Source organism: Solanum stenotomum, chromosome 1 (genome assembly GCF_019186545.1).
Source record: "Solanum stenotomum isolate F172 chromosome 1, ASM1918654v1, whole genome shotgun sequence".
Lineage (NCBI taxonomy): Eukaryota > Viridiplantae > Streptophyta > Magnoliopsida > Solanales > Solanaceae > Solanum > Solanum stenotomum.
This window is the reverse complement of record NC_064282.1, coordinates 97,822,592-97,841,662: the sequence shown is the minus strand read 5'-3', so window position 1 is coordinate 97,841,662 and position 19,071 is coordinate 97,822,592. Positions and strand designations below refer to the sequence as shown.

At 30.5% G+C, this 19,071-nt stretch overlaps 2 protein-coding genes across 2 annotated transcripts; one reads left to right on the top strand and one right to left on the bottom strand.

Annotated features, from left to right (window-relative positions):
- Nucleotides 1–43: 43 nt before the first annotated feature.
- Nucleotides 44–3,537, bottom strand: LOC125872838 (non-structural maintenance of chromosomes element 4 homolog A-like). The gene is made up of 7 exons (XM_049553640.1): nt 3,411–3,537; nt 3,101–3,181; nt 2,174–2,423; nt 2,006–2,093; nt 1,003–1,216; nt 739–830; nt 44–528 (listed from the first exon to the last, which is right to left on the bottom strand). Exons 1-7 carry the CDS (start codon nt 3,505–3,507, stop codon nt 241–243), a joined length of 1,110 nt encoding a protein of 369 aa, XP_049409597.1. The 5' UTR covers nt 3,508–3,537; the 3' UTR covers nt 44–240.
- A 10,379-nt stretch (nt 3,538–13,916) lies between these two features.
- Nucleotides 13,917–18,114, top strand: LOC125872867 (uncharacterized). The gene is made up of 2 exons (XM_049553666.1): nt 13,917–14,350; nt 17,339–18,114. Exons 1-2 carry the CDS (start codon nt 13,957–13,959, stop codon nt 17,659–17,661), a joined length of 717 nt encoding a protein of 238 aa, XP_049409623.1. The 5' UTR covers nt 13,917–13,956; the 3' UTR covers nt 17,662–18,114.
- Nucleotides 18,115–19,071: the final 957 nt, after the last annotated feature.

Sequence of the window (19,071 nt, the reverse complement as noted above, 5' to 3'; positions counted from 1 at the left end):
AAAAAGTCATGTTTTGTAAACAATGAAAGAAGAGAATAGTAACAACAATAAATACTACGATAATTGAAACAAAGAAAACTATAATAACACTACTAACAAAGACAAATGGACAACGCTCGACTATCTACTAACCTAACCGACAAAAAATTGATCCTAAGACAGTTAGAATGTATACAATTTCTTATTTACACCAAAATAGCCTATATATAGACAGTTTAAAGGACAACTAAAACTATATGTTCATAGCAACTTCCTCTTCAGGCTACTCCCATTGCCAATTTCAGGTGAGTTATCGACATCTGAACCTTCGCGTAAAACCTCACCATGGTTCCTTGACAATATTTTGACTCGAGTGATACGTAATCTGAGTCTAGAACCATCAACTGGAGCTAGTTTATAAGCTTCAGTATAGACTGGATTCGTCGACATGTCCTTGTCTGGTTTATTAGCTTCAGTAAAGACTGGACTCGCCTTTATTTCCCTGTTTGGCATCAACTCTTCTCCTTCTGCTACTGCTTTCTTCATCAACTGTATGAACAATGCCATATGGTAAGTTCATCGAGTGCTCGTTTAACAAAGAAATCAAATCCAGAATATCGTGAATGTATGTCATAAAACACACTAGGATCCTGTTAAACTAGGCTAGCGTTTGGACATAGATTTGATTGAAACTTGAAAATACGAGTTCTTAAGGTACGTGTAAAAGAGAAACACGACACAGATGTAGAGATTCCTTACCTCCCAATCAGCAAAATCCAATCTGAAGACAAAGTGGCTGTATTTTACTTCACCAGACTTAACTAAATTGGCATCAGGACCATTCCTTGGAGCTGAAAAGAGCAGAACATAAGAAAGGGTGAAAAAAAAACAACGCTAGGCGTGGAGTTCAGGGAAGGGTCGGACTACAAGAGTCTATTGTACGCAGCCTTACCCTGCATTTCTGCAAGAGGTTGTTTCCACAACTCGAACACAGTCAACAAAAGATTCGGAGAGGTATCTTACTGAGAAAGTGAGCTCCATTTTCATCCACGTCTATGACAACTCGTCCATCTTTCACTAGAAAAGATAACGTGAATAAATTCTCTATGCTTTGCGCGAAGGATGTTCTGTTCAGTATGATATTCTCAAGCTTAACTCTCTTCTTCTTCCTTAAGATCTGAAACATGGCTGATATGTTCTTGTCCGTGTCTGTTATCTCCTCCGCGTTAACATCAAGCTGCGATAGAGGCAGAACACGTAAATTACATCATACTAAGCTGTGATAGTTTAGATAGGTAAACAAAACAATGAAACCATCAAGACGATAGTTAGAATCCAAATTGGACGCTAAGTAAGGGAATTTGCTAAATGCACTCATACATCAATTGACAACAGGCACATATAGGCCAACTCAGCATCGAGATGTGTTTTAGTACAAAAAAAGTGATGGTTGAGGTATGCAACTTGCGAAAAGGTGATAATTTAGGTAGGTAAACAGAACAATGAAACCATCAAGACGATACTTAGAATCCAAATTGGACACCAAGTAAGGGAATTTGCTAAATGCACTCATACATCAATTGACAACAGGCACATATAGGCCAACTCAACATCGAGATGTGTTTTAGTACAAAAAAGGTGATAGTTAAGGTATGAAACTCGCGAAAAGGTGATAGTTTAGATAGGTAAACAAAACAATGAAACCATCAAGACAATAACTAGAATCCAAATTGGACACCAAGTAAGGGAGTTTGCTAAATGCACTCATACATCAATTGACAACAGGCACATGTAGGCCAACTCAACATCGAGATGTGTTTTAGTACAAAAGAGGTGATAGTTAAGGTATGAAACTCGCGAAAAAATGATAGTTTAGGTATGTAAACAGAACAATGAAACCATCAAGACGATAACAAATCCAAAAATGGACACCAAGTAAGGGAATTTACTAAATGCACTCATTAACTCATACATGAGTACTACAAAACACACTTTTACAACAACAAAAACATGAGAAACAACATACCTCCTTTGGTTGAGCGCGCAAGTACAACTTTGAACGTGGTTTACGTGTATACTTACGTTGCTTAACTTCACGATCCATAGGTCCAATCCTTCAAGAACAAAGCAACAAAACATAAAAATGCAAGATCACAAGTGAAGCAAAAGAAAAGTTGTCAAAACAAAAACTTACATGGTGTGAAAACCTCTGATGCCATTGCTAAAAATTGGCGAAACAGAACGCCCAATTTTCTTCCAACGTAACGTAGTTGCACTCCGAGAGAGTTTTTTGGGACTTCGCGTCCCAAAGACTCCGAGCAACGAGGAGATGAACATATTCAGTGTAATTCCATCAGCAGAATGTGATCTAACAGAAGACACCAAAGTTTTGGCAAGATCTAACAATGTCTCTGCATCTGCAACTTGTTCTCTTGGCTTTCTAACTAACAATCAAACACAACAATGAATAAGTTAATACTCTCTGGTTCGTCTGTTTGGTTTTGACTTCACACGGATTTCAAGAAAATAAAAATACTTTTTAATCTTATGACCTTAAACTAAAGATATTTATCGAAATGTTCTTTAATTTTGTATTCTTAAACCCGTTGAAATTAAAGAGTTGCTAACAGATAGGAAAGTAAGACAAACAAATTGAAACAGTAAACAGTTTTAAACTTTTTTTTTGGTTTCCCACTCAATGTCTGGAGCCCACATTGGAGCCCCGACTAAATCCGGATCACACACTACAGGGCCCATTCGGGGGTGACGCTCCCAACATGAAATCCAAGACTCGAACTCGATACCTCTGGTTAAGGGTGAAAAAGTCCCACCACTGCATCACAACCCATGTTGGTAAAACAATTTTAATTATAAAACGGCCAAAATCGATTTTATACCAAAAGTGAGACAATAACATCAATATGTCATGTAAGACGCGTGTGTACTTGTTCACAACTAAATTTACTAGTTGAGATCAAGTTAAATAACTCGTTTACGCGTGTGTCCTTGTTCACAACTAAATTTGCCAGCTGAGATCAAGTTAAATAACTTGTTTATATATAGAGAGAGAATCATATCACAAAACAAAAGAAATAGAGAAAAAAAAAACCAGAAAAAATACCTTCATTATGAGAGCTTTCAATTTCTTTCATAATTTTCTTAAACTTCTCAGAATTAACACTTCCAATATCATCTTTTCCCTCTGTATAACACATAAAAAAAAATAAAAAATCTTATTTACAGAATAATAATATTAATAAAAAAAGGGACCTAATTAGCTTATTTTTACATAATCATTAATGATTGTTTTCACAACTCAAACTCATAACATACAAGTCACACGCTAAGCTGCATACAACTTCAATTCATCTTTTTTTTTTTTACAAAATATCGAGAAAAATAACACAACAAAAAAAATACAAAAAAATTACCAGAAATACTATTTTGAATTGCAGAATATTTGCAACGAACACTTCTTGCTTGAGATTTTGGTTCATCAATTAAATCATCAAACTCAATTTTTGCCATACTTTTTTCTTTTAATTTTTTCGACTTTGTGTAAAATAACGATGATCAAGAATATTTTTTTTGTCTTCTTTTATAAAAGAGGAAAAATAAATAAATAAACTTATCGTTTCATTATTCCTTGTTACGGAAGTTACGGACTTCTTTTTTATTAAAAATCCTTTTCCTACTGAATATGAGTTTAGTACATCTCACTGTTCTTTATTTTTGTTAGTGTAATCAAAAATTTATATTACTAAGACATGTATTAAATACTGTATGTATTATAGTACGTAGCTTATTTATCCTTATCCTACGTGTAATGAGAATTTAGTGATCCAGACTGTCCTTTATTTTATTAGTGTGATAAAATTTTATATTATTAGGTCATGTATTATATAGTGTATGTATTTGTTATAGCACGTAACTGATTTTATCTTCATGTTATATATAGCTTTTATTTATTTTTTTTAAAAAAGGAGTACGATATATATATGGGAAATTTGAGTAAATTCGATGTTTAATTTTTTTCCTACGTCAAAAAATAAAAGAAGGTGATTATCCTTATCCTACGTGTAATGGGAGTTTAGTACACCAAGCTGTTTCTTTATTTTTGTTCGTGTGATAAAATTTTATATCATTAGGTCATGTACTCTATAACGTAACTTATTTATCTTCAAATAACTAAAACTTTTTTTTTAAAAATAAAATAAAATTGGACTACGATATATATGAGAAAATCAAATATTGATATTTATTTATTTTTTCCTAGGTCACAAAAACAAAAGAAGTTGATTGTAATTTTTTTTTTTTTTTAAAAAGAACTCTTTATATTGAACTAATTAGAGAAAGAAAAATGAACATTATCTCACACATAACTTAGACAAAAAAAAAAAGAATTATGCAAATTCAATCATGCCACATTTTTTTAAGTTCAAAACACACATAACTTGGACAAAAAAAAAAAAAGCAGTTTCAATCTATGCCGATAATAAACTATGAAATATTGAAGAGTGTCTTTTGGATAGTAAACGATAGCATTGTTGAACATCAATAAGAGATCTCTGAAGAAGCTGACAAATTTCATGTTTGAATAAACACCTTGTTCTAGCTTGTTTTGAATAACTTGTAAATTCATATGCTGCTTAATTTGTTTGATATAACCAAAATCTGAATCACTTCCCTGAAAAAAAGACAATAAATAATTAGCACTAATATTATGACGCATTTATAATATTTAAGATTATAAGTTCCACAATTCTTTCCTTCACATCAAGTCAAATTAATTAATATGCGGCTATAATTAAACATGTCCTTAGGGGTAAAAAGATGTGGAGCTCAAATTAAAATTCAATCATTTCTAAGTTTTCTTTAAAAAAAAAAAAACTTTTTTCAATATAAATTAAAGAGGAAAGAACGTTACATAAAATAGAAGAAAAAAAAGAAGATTTATTTTGTGAAAGAAATATATATGTATCCATCTTTTGTAAATCAAACACTAAAAGAAATAGAGACGATATAACTTTAGTCGTTGAACATTAAGAATTTATCACAACTAGATATATAAAATTTAATGATAGATTAGCAATTAATATACCTGACTGAAAAGTCGAGATTCAAAAAGACAACAATATTCGTGAGATCTCAGTATATCAAGAACTCCTATAAAATCTTGATCGATATAATCCATTTTGTCATTAGATGTATCATCTCCTTCTTCCTTATCAGCAATTGTCTCTTCTGCTTCTAATTTGTAAAACATTTGAAGTTTTTTTCTATATAAACATAAAATAAATAAGATATATATCAGCCGTCAAATCGTCTTCTTCTTGTTAAACTTATAAAAGAATGATTATATATAATTAATTTCACCTTCTTAGGCTTATAATTGAAAATTAGAAATACTTGTTATAAATCATCGAAGAGAATAATATATGTATTTGATGAGAGACAACAAATAATTGTACAGACTGTTTGACAAATAAAGATCATAAACACAACAAAGAGTATAGTTTGAAAATATGCAATCAAAGATATGAAGTCTTTACTCTTAAAGATTTATTTAAACAATTTAACTTATCAAAATTTTGATTTTTCCTTTTTAGCTTTTCTTAGTGTAGCTAAAAAATAGATCTACAAACATAAATTTGAACAATTAAAGAAGTCAAAACTAATGCATAATTATATTATATGGGACCAATTTTTTAAGCTAACTATTATTTAGTTTTTTTTTATAAGAAAAAAATTATGAATTAACAATGAAATTTGTCTTAAAAAAGTCCATAATTAATTCTACACTCAACAAAAAAGAAAAAAAAAATAGTGGTAGATTGTACCATATTTTATTTGTGCCCTATAATTCCTAAGATCTAGAGAAGATATATACATACCTTATATTTTTGTGTCCCCTAGTAATCAATTTATTTATTTTTTAAAATCCATCATACAAAAAATTAATCATGAAAAGCCACAATTCTCCAAGCATCAAAAACAACAATAAAATCAAAAAGGAAAAAAGAGGTTTTTTTTCTTCTTCTTTTTGCTATTTTTAAAAATAAATAGATAGATCTTACTCAATCGAAGCATCAAATAGTTTGAATTCCTCTCTCAAAGCATTTATATAAGTCTCTGTAAGTATATTTGCCATCAATTTTACGAGTGCACTTTCATTGTTATCTTCTTCACTAAAATTCATCTGACACAAATTCTTAAAACGCTCTTTAAGACTTTCGTACTTGATCTGATATTCTACTGGCGATATGTTAAGAACACATCGACGAAAATGAAAAATGGCTTTGGAGAATTCAGCGGCCACCATTTCCCACTTGTCTAATCCATGCATTCTCACTGAACATGCAAGCAAAAGATCATCTTGGACTTGAAGTTTCTCCATTTTTTGAAGATTTTTTTTGAGTTTTTTTTAGAGAAATTAATCACTTGGTAAATAATAATTCAATTTTTTTTTTCTTTTTAAAATGGTCAATTTTCTTTTAAGGAATAGTTATTAGATTTTGTGAATATTATTTTGATCATTTATGGCTTAGAATGAAATAAAGCCAGCTAATGTAAATGTGGCAAAAAGAAATTATTTCTTTTTGCCATCTATTCATTATATATGAAATTACTTTATTGGATCATATTTGATTATTTATTTTAGGTAAATTAATCAAGTTTGAAAGATTTGCTCATTTTAGAAAAATATTTAATATTTATGGTCAAACGCCTATTAAGTACTTTCAATTTGAAGCATAAATGCATAGATGAGAATTTATTAAATATCAATTAATACCAAGTTTGAATATATAATTTTGAAAGCATATGCAACAAGTACAATATTAAAAACCTTTTAAAAGTTAAATTCATCAAGTTTAAATTTTGAAAGTGAATTCAGATATAATATGATGCACTTAATTTTCGCTAGGCGCGAAAATCATAAAAACATTTGGACACAAGAATCTATATACACAATCTTATCATGTATACTTTCTTATCATGTAACTTTTTCAAGAAATTATTTTTCTGAATCCATGATCTCATGATCACGACTATAATTTTACTAGTTATGCAAAGACTTCCCATATTACAAGACAACCAATTAATTAATTAGTGGTATAAGACAACTAACTATATGTGAATGAACCTTCTTTTAACTTTTATTTTTTCCATATTTATTGCCATTTTTTCTTTTATAGGATATCTCACTAAATATTTTCATAAAAACAAAAAGAACATGGGAAAAACACATGTTTTTTTTGGGGGAATTCATTTATGATTCTAATTTTCTTTTTTGTTAATAGTCAATTTTAATGATTTTCAGTTACTTGATTTAATCAATTTTTTTAAAAAAATTAGAAAGTAATTTATTCTTAACTTAGAGTTTGAACTAAAACTGTTGTATACAGAAATTTGACAGAAATCATAGGTGACTTCTACTTGAGGCACCCAAGTAACTTATTAGTTTAAATCATTTGTACATTAAACTCACTTAATTATATAATAACCATAATTTTTCTAATTTAAACCTTATATTCCTAAAATTCTTTGCCATCTTTGCTTCATTTTTAGTATATGTTATTAGGACATGTATTCTATAGTTTATGTGTTATAGTACGTAACTAATTTATCCTTATGCTACATGTAATGAGAATTTAGTACACCAGATTATTCTTTATTTTTATTAGTGTGATAAAATTTAATATTATTATGTGTTATAGTGCGTAACTTATTTATCGTCAAGTATATATTTTTATTTTCCATCAACGATTTAAGAAAGTAGAATTTGATTTATTTAGACGTTAGGAAGACAAGAATCAGTCAAAATTTTTGCATGTACTTGATTGCATAGACAAAACAAATGGAAAATACAGATACCATATATATTAGCTTACAAGAAAAATTGAGAGTATACTAATTGATAAATTCTACAACAAATTAAGTTTATGTTTTCAAGATTAATATCAGCTTATGGATGTCCCTCTAAGCATTCTACATTAGGATCATCATCGTCTTCCTTGTCCATAAGAGCAAAGATGAATCAATAAGTTCTTCAACGTCATTCATATTCTCACTGCTAGTGTATTTTCCGTTCTTTATCTTACATATTACATGACCCTTGTTTTTAATTTCTTTTGCACCCAAATAACCATCATACAAAGAATATTCAGTCATTAGTTACTCATCATTAACATTTTTGTTATCACTTTCACCGTAGGTGTACTTCAAACTTTTCATGTACCCCATAAGTCTACCTTTGTTGTCAACAGTGGCGGACCTATGTTGTGACTTATGGGTGCTTAAGCACCCACTGCCTTTTGTGACAACATTATTATTTATGTACAAAATTTAGTAATTCATTGAAATATATTAACTGAGCACCTATTATATGTAGCAATTTCCGAGCTAAAAATAGTTGAGTACCCATGATACAAAATTTTTGAATCCGCCACTGGTTGTCAACCACCTCTTTTCCCTTTCCTTGTGGCTTCCACGTACCATTCCCCACAGTTCGTGCAACTCTTTTTCTTTTGGGGCGTTATGAAGTAACATGTACGTGTAGCTGTTAGCGCCTTCAAAAATCTGTCATGGTTCATTCTCCGCATAAAGATTAACCACCCGCATAAATTGATTCTGATCTGAAAGTGGTTCATCTCTCGTAAACCCTACTAAATATTTCATGTTCTAAAGAATAAATTATATGGCCCAACGGTCTTCCCTTAGCTTGAACCATTATTTTAGTGATTGATAAATTGAAGATAAAATAATATGAATATAGAGTATAGATCTAAAAGAAAAACTTACCCTAATGATTAAGAAGATGAACAAGTTGATTACTAGAGTATAATGATTTTATAGATTAATCACTCCAAATTATATAGTTAATGGAAATGACGTTTTTGGTAACTTTTTATTTTATCTTTCCTTTTGAATTACTAATTACTCCTAATCACTAGTTAATCACTAATAAAAGCTTTGGAAGCTTCTTTTTTTGAATTACTTATTTAAGCTTTGGAACCTTTTTTTTTTTGAATTAATTGTTTAAGCTCCATCGGAGAGAATAAAGGGAATATGATGCTAAAAAGAAAAATAATAAAAATAAAATTATGAGTTCTAAACTTTTTTTTTCCTTTAGTAGGTTGGAAAGTTTTGAAAGCTTCTTCTTTTTTTATCCCTTAATTGAAGTTATTTTTTGATGTTAATTATTCAACAAAATATGTTTTATTTTAATAATAAAAAGCATATACATCAGCACAAAATAATTACTATATTCTCAATCCTAATAATTTTTATCCAGCCTGGGATGGGAGGGAGTAGGTTTTGCTTCATATTTGTTAATTCATTTCTGATTTACACGATTTCAGGCAGATAAAGCAACTATAAAAGCTATGCCTGTCAATCGAGTAGGTGATTTTGGATTAGCTCCTGAGATTTTGGGTTATTTTACTCTATTTCAAACAGTAGATGTAACTTTTGTTATTTCATTTATTAGAAATATAGGTTTTTACCCATTTTCTATTAAATCAGCTCATCACTAAAAAGAAATTGACTGAAATATTAAAAAATTCCCTAATATTTTTGTATAAAAATACTACTATTTTTTCCCCACCAATTTAATTATATTATATTAACTAAAAGTTGACTAATTAGAAAGAGGCGTAGTCAAGCTTAATTCTGCCTAATTACTAAAGATTTGAGCTACATGTAATCGTCAAAAAGTATGGTATTTTTTATTTCATTTTTTGTTATTTCATGACTATATTATTTTTATTTTTTTCGAAAAACAAAAGAAGTTGATAATTTTTTTTTTCGAAAAAAAAAAAACGCTTTATGTTGAACTAATTAAAGAAAGAAAAAAGAATATTAGCTCATGAGCTCACACACAAAACAATTTTTCATAGATCATCAACTGAATTATGCAAATTCAATCATGCAACAATATTTTGTTTTTTTCAAAACACACATAATTTAAAATAAAAAAGAAAAAAGACTTGCACTCCTCTTGACATATTTCTTACCATCTCCTTGAGCTTTGTTACACGTCTTTTTCTCCAATTTTTAACGCACTGCAGGTAATGCTATCACAATTTTACGATGAAATAAGAGTTTTTTACCCATCTCTCTCACAATGGCTCTGAGCTCAAACGCGGTGGAATATTGAAGAGTGTCTTTTGGATAATAAACGATAGCATTATTGAACATCAACAAGAGATCTCTAAAGAAGCTGGCAAATTTCATGTTTGAATAAACACCTTGTTCTAGTTTGTTTTGAATAATTTGTAAATCCATATGCTGCTTAATTTGTTTGATATAACGAAAATCTGGATCACTTTCCTGAAAATAAAATAAAATAAATAATTAGCACTAATAATGAACTAATAACCTAAGTTTTATGATCTTAATATTGTACATTTGATAATTTCACATTTTACAATGAATTTAAGAAAGAATAAAAAAGACTTTTGGTCTTAAATATGTTAGATATTCCTTTCATTCAGTTTATGTAACATATTTTACTGTCAATTTGTTTAAAAAATGACATAGGTCTATAATAATCAAGCTTTAAACTTTTCATTTTATAATTAGTGAAAAGTTTTATAGTCACACAAATATTGTGATGCATTTAAGATTATAAGTTTCAGAATTCTTTTCTTCACGTCAAGTCAAATTAATTAATACATGCATGTCCTTAGGGGTAAAAAGATGCGGAGATCATTTCTAAGTTTAATAAAAAATTAAAGCAGAAAGAATGTCACATAAAATAGAAGAAAAAAACATTCCTTTTTAAAAGAAGATTCACTTTTGTGAAAGAAATATATATGTATCCATCTTTTATAAATCAAACACTAAAAGAATAGAGATGATATAACTTTTGTTGTTATAACACTAAGAATTTATTGCTCTACTAGAAACATAAAATTTAATGATATATAGGTTAACAATGGATTTACCTGACAGGGAAGTCGAGATTCAAAAAGACAGCAGTATTTGTGAGATCTGAGCACATCAAGAACACCTATAAAATCTTGATCGATATTATGCATTTTGTCTTTAGACGTATCATTGCCTTTTTCCTCATCAACAATTCTTTTTTCTGCTTCTAATCTGTAGAGATTGTGAAGTATTTTCCTATATAAACATAGAATAAATAAAGATATATATATATATCAATATCAAATTGTCTTCTTATTGTTAAACTTGTAAAAAAAAAGAGGAGAATATATAAACTTGGACAATAAAAGAAGCCAAAACTAATGCATAATTATATTATTTGGGGCCAATTTTTTAAGCTAACAATTATTTAGTTTTTTTATAAGAAAAAAATTATGAATTAACAATGAAATTTGTCTTCAAAAAATCCATAATTAATTCTACACTCAACAAGAAAGAAAAAATAATTTTTTAGTGGTAGATTGTACCAATTAATGATATTTTATTTGTGCTCTATAACTCCTAAGATCTAGAGAAGATATATACCTTATATTTATGTCCCCTATTAATCAATTTATTTTTAAAAAAATCCATCATACAATTGAGGATCACACAAAAAATTTATCATGAAAAGCCACAATTCTCCAAGCATCATAAACAAAAACTAAATCAAAAAGGAAAAAAAAAAGGGTTTTTTGGTTGTTGCTATTTTTAAAAATAAAAAGATAGATCTTACTCAATCGAAGGATCAAATAGTTTCAATTCCTTTCTCAAAATATTTTTATAAGTCTCTCTAAGTGCATCTGCCATCAACTTTACGAGTGCACTTTCATCATCATCTTCTTCATTAAAATTCATCTAGTACAAATTCTTAAAACGCTTTTTAAGACTTTCGTACTTGATCTGACATTCTACGGACGATATATTAAGAACACATGGACGAAAATGAAAAATGGCTTTGGAGAATTCAGCAGCCACCATTTCCCACTTGTCTAATCCATGCCTTCTCACTGAACATGCAAGCAAAAGATCATCTTGGACTTGAAGTTTCTCCATTTTCTAAAGATTTTTTTGAGTTTTTTTTAGAGAAATTAAATCACCTGATAAATAATGATTCAATTTCTTCTTCTTTTTAAAATGGTCATACTTAGCTTTTAAGGAAAAGTTATTAGATTTTGTGAATAAAATGTTGTTCATTTATGGATTAGAATGAAATAAAGTCAGCTAATGTAAATGTGGCAAAAAGAAATAAATATATTTTTTGTTTTTTTTGCCATCTATTCATTATATGAAATTATATTTTTGGATCAAATTTGATTGTTTATTTTATGTAAATTAATCAAGTTTGAAAGATTTGCTCATTTTTTTAAAAAATATTTAATATTTATGATCAAACGCCTTTTTAAGTATTTTAATTTAAAGCATAAATACATATGTGAAAATATATTAAATATTAATTAATACCAAGTTTGAATTTATGATTTTAAAAGCATATGCAACAAGTATAATATTAAAAACTTTAAAAGTTAAATTCATCAAGTTGAAAGTGCATTCACATATAATTTGGTGTACTTAATTTTCGCTAGGCGCGGAAATTATAGAAGAATTTAACCACAGGAGTCTATTACAGGTAGTCTTATCATGTATACTTTTTCAAGAAATCATTCTACAATTTGAATCTATGACCTCATGATCACGGCTATAATTTTACTGGTTACGCCAAGACTTCCATATTATTATATATAAGACAACCAATTAATTAATTAGTGGTATAAGACAACTATATGTGAATGAACCTTCTTTTAACTTCTTATTTTTTTCCATATTTATAGCCATTTTTTCTTTTATAGATTTTCATGAAAACAAAAAAAAACATGGGAAAAAAACATGGTTTTGTTGGGGGAATTCATTTATGATTCTCATTTTCTTTTGGTTAATAATCAGTTTTAATGATTTTCAGTTACTTGATTAAATTATTTTTAAAAGATAATAATTAGAGAGTAGTTTATTCTTAGCTTAGAGTTTGAACTAAAACTATTGTATACAGAAATTTGATTGAATTCGTAGTTGTCTTCTAATTCAAGTACCTGAATAACTTTTAGTTTAAATCATATGTACATTGAACTCACTTAATTATATAATAACCATAATTTTTCTAATTTAAACCTAATATTCTTAAAATTCTTTGCCATCTTTACTTCATTTTTAGTATGAGTGTTACAAAATTATCATGTAAGACGTCACGTAGGACAAATGTATCTATTTTACGTGGCATATTATGGTCCTATATGACATACTACATATATTATGCCACATAAGACATATGTGTCTAATTGTTTAACTTTGTGTAAATCTAAGTGTCCACTTGTATATATAAAATTAAGGGAAAATTATGCAGAACAACAAACATTTAGCCTATATTAGATACTATAAATATAGTTTAAGAAAATTGTAATTCGCGGCTATAGTTTCCCCAATTTTTGCTATTCTTTTGATTTGTATTATTGTATAATTTGTCTGCTTTATATAAATCCAGAATTTGTATAATTAAGTTACTGATTATATAAATCCAGAATTTCGTATATGCTTACTCGAGCTATTTGTATACGATTTATAAAAAAATCATATTAAATTACCATGTTTGTATATTGGCAAGTAAAATATACAAAAGGAGTTCTGAAAAATTTCTGAATGTATAAATACAAAATTTATGTATACTTACCCTATTTGTATATTCACAAACGTATATTCACAAACGAAATATACAAACGATCAAAAATATACAACCCGCATCCTCCATAGCAAACAAAACTATAACTACGAAGCACAATTATCGAAACTATAGCTATAGAACGTTATTATGACTATTATGTTTGCTATTTCTAAAATTTTCTCTACGAAAGGGCATATATATCAGATGAAACCAAGTTAAAAAGTAACTTATAAAAGTAGTAAAGATTGATCCTTAACTTTTCCAATTTGTCATTTTGACCCCCATAAAACCTAACAGGCAATTGACCTGTCCCATTCTTCCCCAAATCATCAAAAATGTCAAGAACTCCTACTATAGATTCTTGTACAGTGGAAACCAGTGATGGGGTCAAGCTCCATACCACAATTTTCAAACCAAACCCATATGAAGATGAAGAAGAAGAAGAAGAAGCATTAGGTGAAGAAATAAGCAAAAATAGCTCATGGGTTGTGGTTTTAGTTCATCCATATTCAATATTAGGTGGTTGTCAGAGTCTATTGAGAGGAATAGCAAGTGGGTTATCAAGAAAAGGGTATAAAGTTTTGACCTTTGATATGAGAGGTGTTGGAAGATCAACTGGTAAGCCTTCTATTACTGGGTTTAAGGAAATTAAGGATGTGGTGGCTGTTTGTAAATGGGGTTGTGAAAATCTATCTGTCAACAAGATTTTGTTGGTGGGTTCTTCTGCAGGTATATAGACTTTTAAATTTGTTTCCTTTTTAGTGTATAGATGTATTTTATTTTGGGGTTTTAAGTTTATGGGGTTGTCTCTAAATTAAGACTGTTTTGATGTTTGATTCAATGGAGCTTGTATAGTATTCCACTATTTAGAAGTTAGGGTAGTAGGTTAGGAGGTAGTAGAGTGTGGATACTTACATACTAGTAGTCGTAGTATTACTTGTGTAGCTTCTTGTTTGCTGTTTCTTATACTTTGATTATCATATTTTTTGTTTTGTTTTATTGTAGTTATGGTTTCTATAATGTTGTGCCATGGCGTCTTCATTTATGTTATTTCCTTTTCCGAACTGCTTTGATTTGCTTTTCATCTAGCTGAGGGTCTATTGGAAATAGCTTTTTCTTCCTCCAGGGTTGGGGTAAGGTTTCACTTAGTACTTTGTGGGATTACATTGAGTATGCTGTTGTATCGTTGTGTCATTCCAAACAAGGACTGCATTGTGTCAGTTCATTTAACGGTTAAATTACGCTGATAGTGTAGATATTTTTGTATTTTTAGCTGAGTTGCATGGACTCTTCACTTTTAATGCCTCACTCGTGTTGGATTCTCCAAAAATACACTACTTTTGGAGAATTTGACATGCACCCGCTGGCATTGTTGAAGAGTTTGAGCAATATAGATTTTAGCGTCTATAGATGGTTATTTGGTTCTTCGGAATGATGGGGTTTTCTCTATCCTGTTTGATGAATGTGTTTGATGTTTAATTCAATGACCCTGATATAGTATTGCCACAATTTAGAAGGATTTTCCAATTTTTTTTGTATCATTCTTGTGTTTTCCAAATAAAGAGTGATTTGTGTCATCAGTTCAGTTAATTTTAAGAGAATGACTCACTGTTTTCTGTTAGCTTTAATTGTTAGCTAAATGCTCTAGTTTAGTGTAGTAGACAGCTAGATGCGTTGAGTTTGTTGGATTACAAGGATATATAAGTTGATTCCTATCAAATAAGCTAGTTCTTGAGTCGCATTTGTTAGGAAACTGCTGCATGGTTTCAGTAGGAGAATAAGGAAGCAAGGAGAACTCGTGGTTTGTGGTTTTGGTTCATCCATATTCAATATTAGGTGGTTGTCGAGGCCTTTTCTTAAAGCTGGTAACTTGTGGTTGTCGAGGTCTATTGAGAGGAATATCTTTCAGAAGTTTCTTGCACTTCTAAAGTTTTGATTTTTCTTAAGGACTTTTTGTTAGTATAGGCTCTTATTACACTATCAGGTTAAGTAAGTGGACTGTTCTTTTTTTTTAGAATGTTTTGTCATGCTTTCTATAGTATTTTTCCATGATTTCTTCATTCCCATTATTTCTTTTTTGATCTTCTTTGATATTCTCTTCCTTGAGCTGAGTGTCTATTGGAAACGGTCTCTCTACCTCCCAAGGTAGGGGTAAGGTCTGCGTACACTCTATCCTCTCCAAACCCTACTTGTAGGATTACACTAGGGATGTTGTTGTTTTTGTTATTGCAAGGGTGAGAGCTCTATTTTGCAAATACTTGGTGTCTTTAACATCCATCCTTTATGCAAACGTGATTTGTTTCTACTCAAGTTCCATATTTGTTATTTTCTTTTGCTGCTACTTTTAATAGCATAGGTGTTGGATGTTTCATTCTTTCTCTTTCTTGTCCATGAAAATTGAGGAGGTGCTAAAGTAGTACACATTTAATCATGTTGTATTAAAAAAGGGAAATGCCACCATAAAACAATCAGATTGATGAATTATGAATAGTGAGCTTCAAACTAGTTTGCCTTCTAATATTTCTGTGGTATCCGTATGCAGCAGCAAGCGATTCTCAAGAACGTTAGGAGTCTAAAATCACGTCCCTGGCGGAATTGACTCATAATTTTCTTCTGTTGGCAATCATTAATGACCATGAATTATTTATAGAATAGAAAGCTTTGCCACAAAAAATGCACACAATGGCAATAATTAGATAAAACTGTTATTTGCTATGTGATGATGCATGTCTTTTCATTTTCCTTTTGGAAGAAGGGAAGTTTCTGAAGATCACTGCTTTCCCATCCTGTCATATTTGCCTGTCTCGCTGATCTCCTTACTTTGAACTGTCTCCATTGCATTCTCTGAATAGTAAAATCAAGGTTGGTTGCCGCCTAAGTTTAAACATGTCTAGAACAAAAACTTTGGTCCTTTATGGTCTTTTCAAGCCTGTCGTGATGTATGACAACACAAGTATATATAGCATGAGATTGTAGTTGTCTTTTTAAGTAACGGAAGAGGGAAAGAAGAATGTAGGAGAAATAAGACCATTTTTTCCGGTTAAACCTGATCAATTCTTTAGTTTAAGTGCTAGAAGTAGGAAGAGAACTTGAAGAGAGGGAGGAATAAATAGGTTAAAGTGTTAGAAGTTAGACGCTACCTATCATTTTCACTTCTTGAAAATCCAGTTGAGCATTTAAAATGATAATTCATTCAGCTCTATTTATAAATTCTCCGATATATATCCCCTTTGTCGTTAGTTTACTCCCTCTTTCACTTTCTCAATGAGTTGTGTGACTCATCTAAGTGCTCGTTGCATTGCTTTGGTAAGCAATAAAATCACGTCTCTCTATCATATTCTCCAATATACCATGTCAAATGCCGTTTGAGCAGATTACTAGTACTTTTGCTTCTTCACAACACAAGCTACTTCTAAATCAATGAGAGAAGATGTTCCAAAGATTCTGTAGTAACATATGCAGTTGATTCTTTTCTGGAACTTGCCGTGTTGATAAATACAACTAACATGGACTGGTTAACAATTATCGTATTATTTGTTGTTGCTACTTGTTCCTTTCTTAATTGTTTTCAACACGGCTTCTTGCTATTGTAGTTGCTTTTCATACTTAAGGTAGGGATAAGGTTTGCGTACACTCTACTGTCCCTGACCCCACGTTGTGGGGCCATACTGGATATGTTGTTGTTGTTATCTCATTATCGATATACATTTATAACAGGTGCACCAATAGCAGGCTCTGCTGTAGATCAGGTTGAACAGATTGTGGGCTATGTAAGTATTGGTTACCCTTTAGGTTTATTGGCATCGGTCCTCTTCGGGCGACATCACAAAAACATATTAAAGTCGCCTAAACCAAAGCTCTTCATCATGGGGACACAAGACGGATTCACCACCGTTAAACAGCTGAACAATAAGCTTAAATCTGCAGCAGGACGTGTCGAGACTCATCTAATTGAAGGTATTGGCCACTTTGAGTTGGAAAGCGCTGCCTATGATTCCCAGATGGTAATTTTTATTGCAGAATTCATCAACTCTTTGTAGTCCTCAAGATCTGGCGTTGCACGGGAAGAATTTACGACATAATGTGATTCCCTATGAACGACATCCAATCTTCTACACGCGGTGCAGTATCATAATCTGGTGTTTTCTAGCTGGTCTCCAAATGAAAAATGAGAAAGATGGAGTTGGGGTTGATTTTGTGTGTGTGTGTGGGAGGGGGGGATGAGTTCACCGTGGAGGGTGGCCAGGGGCGGATAGATATATGGTAGGGATTCGATAGAACTCAATAGCTTTGAAACTAGTGACAAGCGAGGGATCGTCAGAACCTATAAATTTCAAATCTTGGCGGATGCCTCAGAGGGTGTTGGTGCTTTTTATGATTCTAAATTTTATATTTTAACTGAATTGTCACTTGGCTGTTGTGTGTGAGCAATGATAGTGTATGTGCAACACCGTAAATACTTACTCGCATCGAGTGTTTATAGTTGACTTGTACTTGGGTGCATAATTTTACTGTCTCAATGAAAATCTTGGATCCGTCACCATTATTGGCATACTAGCATTCATCCTTTTTGTTTGACATGTTAGAAAGTATGGCCTATGTTGTTTAGACTTTCGGGGTCACAAAACATGAATTCATAATAATAGACGTTTTTTTCGTGTGTATTAGTATATGTTAATTTTTTCCGGCGCTTCAAAGTCTTAAAACATGAATTTCATATTTATAGCCCTTTTTTGTGTGTTAATACATGCTAATTTTCATAAATGAGAGGTATTTGATACGAGTACAAATTTAAAAGTCGGATTCTTTAGCACATAAATTTTAAAATTCGGGAATATGAATTCGAATATGGATATTGGTGTTGGGATACCACCAATAATTATATATTTTAATTAATTAAAGTTTTGAATTTAAACTAATAAATTATAAAATATTCTTTATAAACACCTAATATTTTATTTTTATACTAATTATAATTGAGACTTTGAAAGAGATAACATGTGCATTTTCAGTGCTATTTTTTGAATTTGTCTCATGCTCATGTGCCTACTCCTTTTATTCTTTTCTTGTTTTTTTCCTTTTTGAGTGTCACAATTCGAGTCTATACCCCAGCTGAGATACTGTACTCAGAATCACGATTGACTTGAAGCTAATCTTCGACATAACATATCAGAGCATATCATATGAAACTAATGCGAAAGTAGAAACATATGCTTAATAAGTCTTAGTGTTAAGACGAATGACGTCGTTATAAAGAACCCTTGTTATGCCAAGCTAACCCTTGACATAACAATCATTCGATGTTTGGAATTCACTAATTTGAGACAAGGGGGAGTTGTTCGGATAGTAAACACTCTTCACTTCCAACCCTAAGGTTGTGAGTTTGAGTCACCAAAAAAATTAAAAGGTGGGAGCTCCTAGAAAAGAGTAAAAACAATATTTAACAATTC

Excerpts from the sequence above, each read along its gene's own strand:
- LOC125872867 (XM_049553666.1), top strand. The coding sequence starts at position 13,957 with ATGTCAAGAACTCCTACTATAGATTCTTGTACAGTGGAAACCAGTGAT. Across the intron at positions 14,351-17,338 it reads GTTGGTGGGTTCTTCTGCAG|GTGCACCAATAGCAGGCTCT; the intron begins GTATATAGACTT and ends CATTTATAACAG.
- LOC125872838 (XM_049553640.1), bottom strand. The coding sequence starts at position 3,507 with ATGGCAAAAATTGAGTTTGATGATTTAATTGATGAACCAAAATCTCAA. Across the intron at positions 2,424-3,100 it reads TGAAAGCTCTCATAATGAAG|TTAGAAAGCCAAGAGAACAA; the intron begins GTATTTTTTCTG and ends TTTGATTGTTAG. Across the intron at positions 529-738 it reads TGGATTTTGCTGATTGGGAG|TTGATGAAGAAAGCAGTAGC; the intron begins GTAAGGAATCTC and ends TTGTTCATACAG.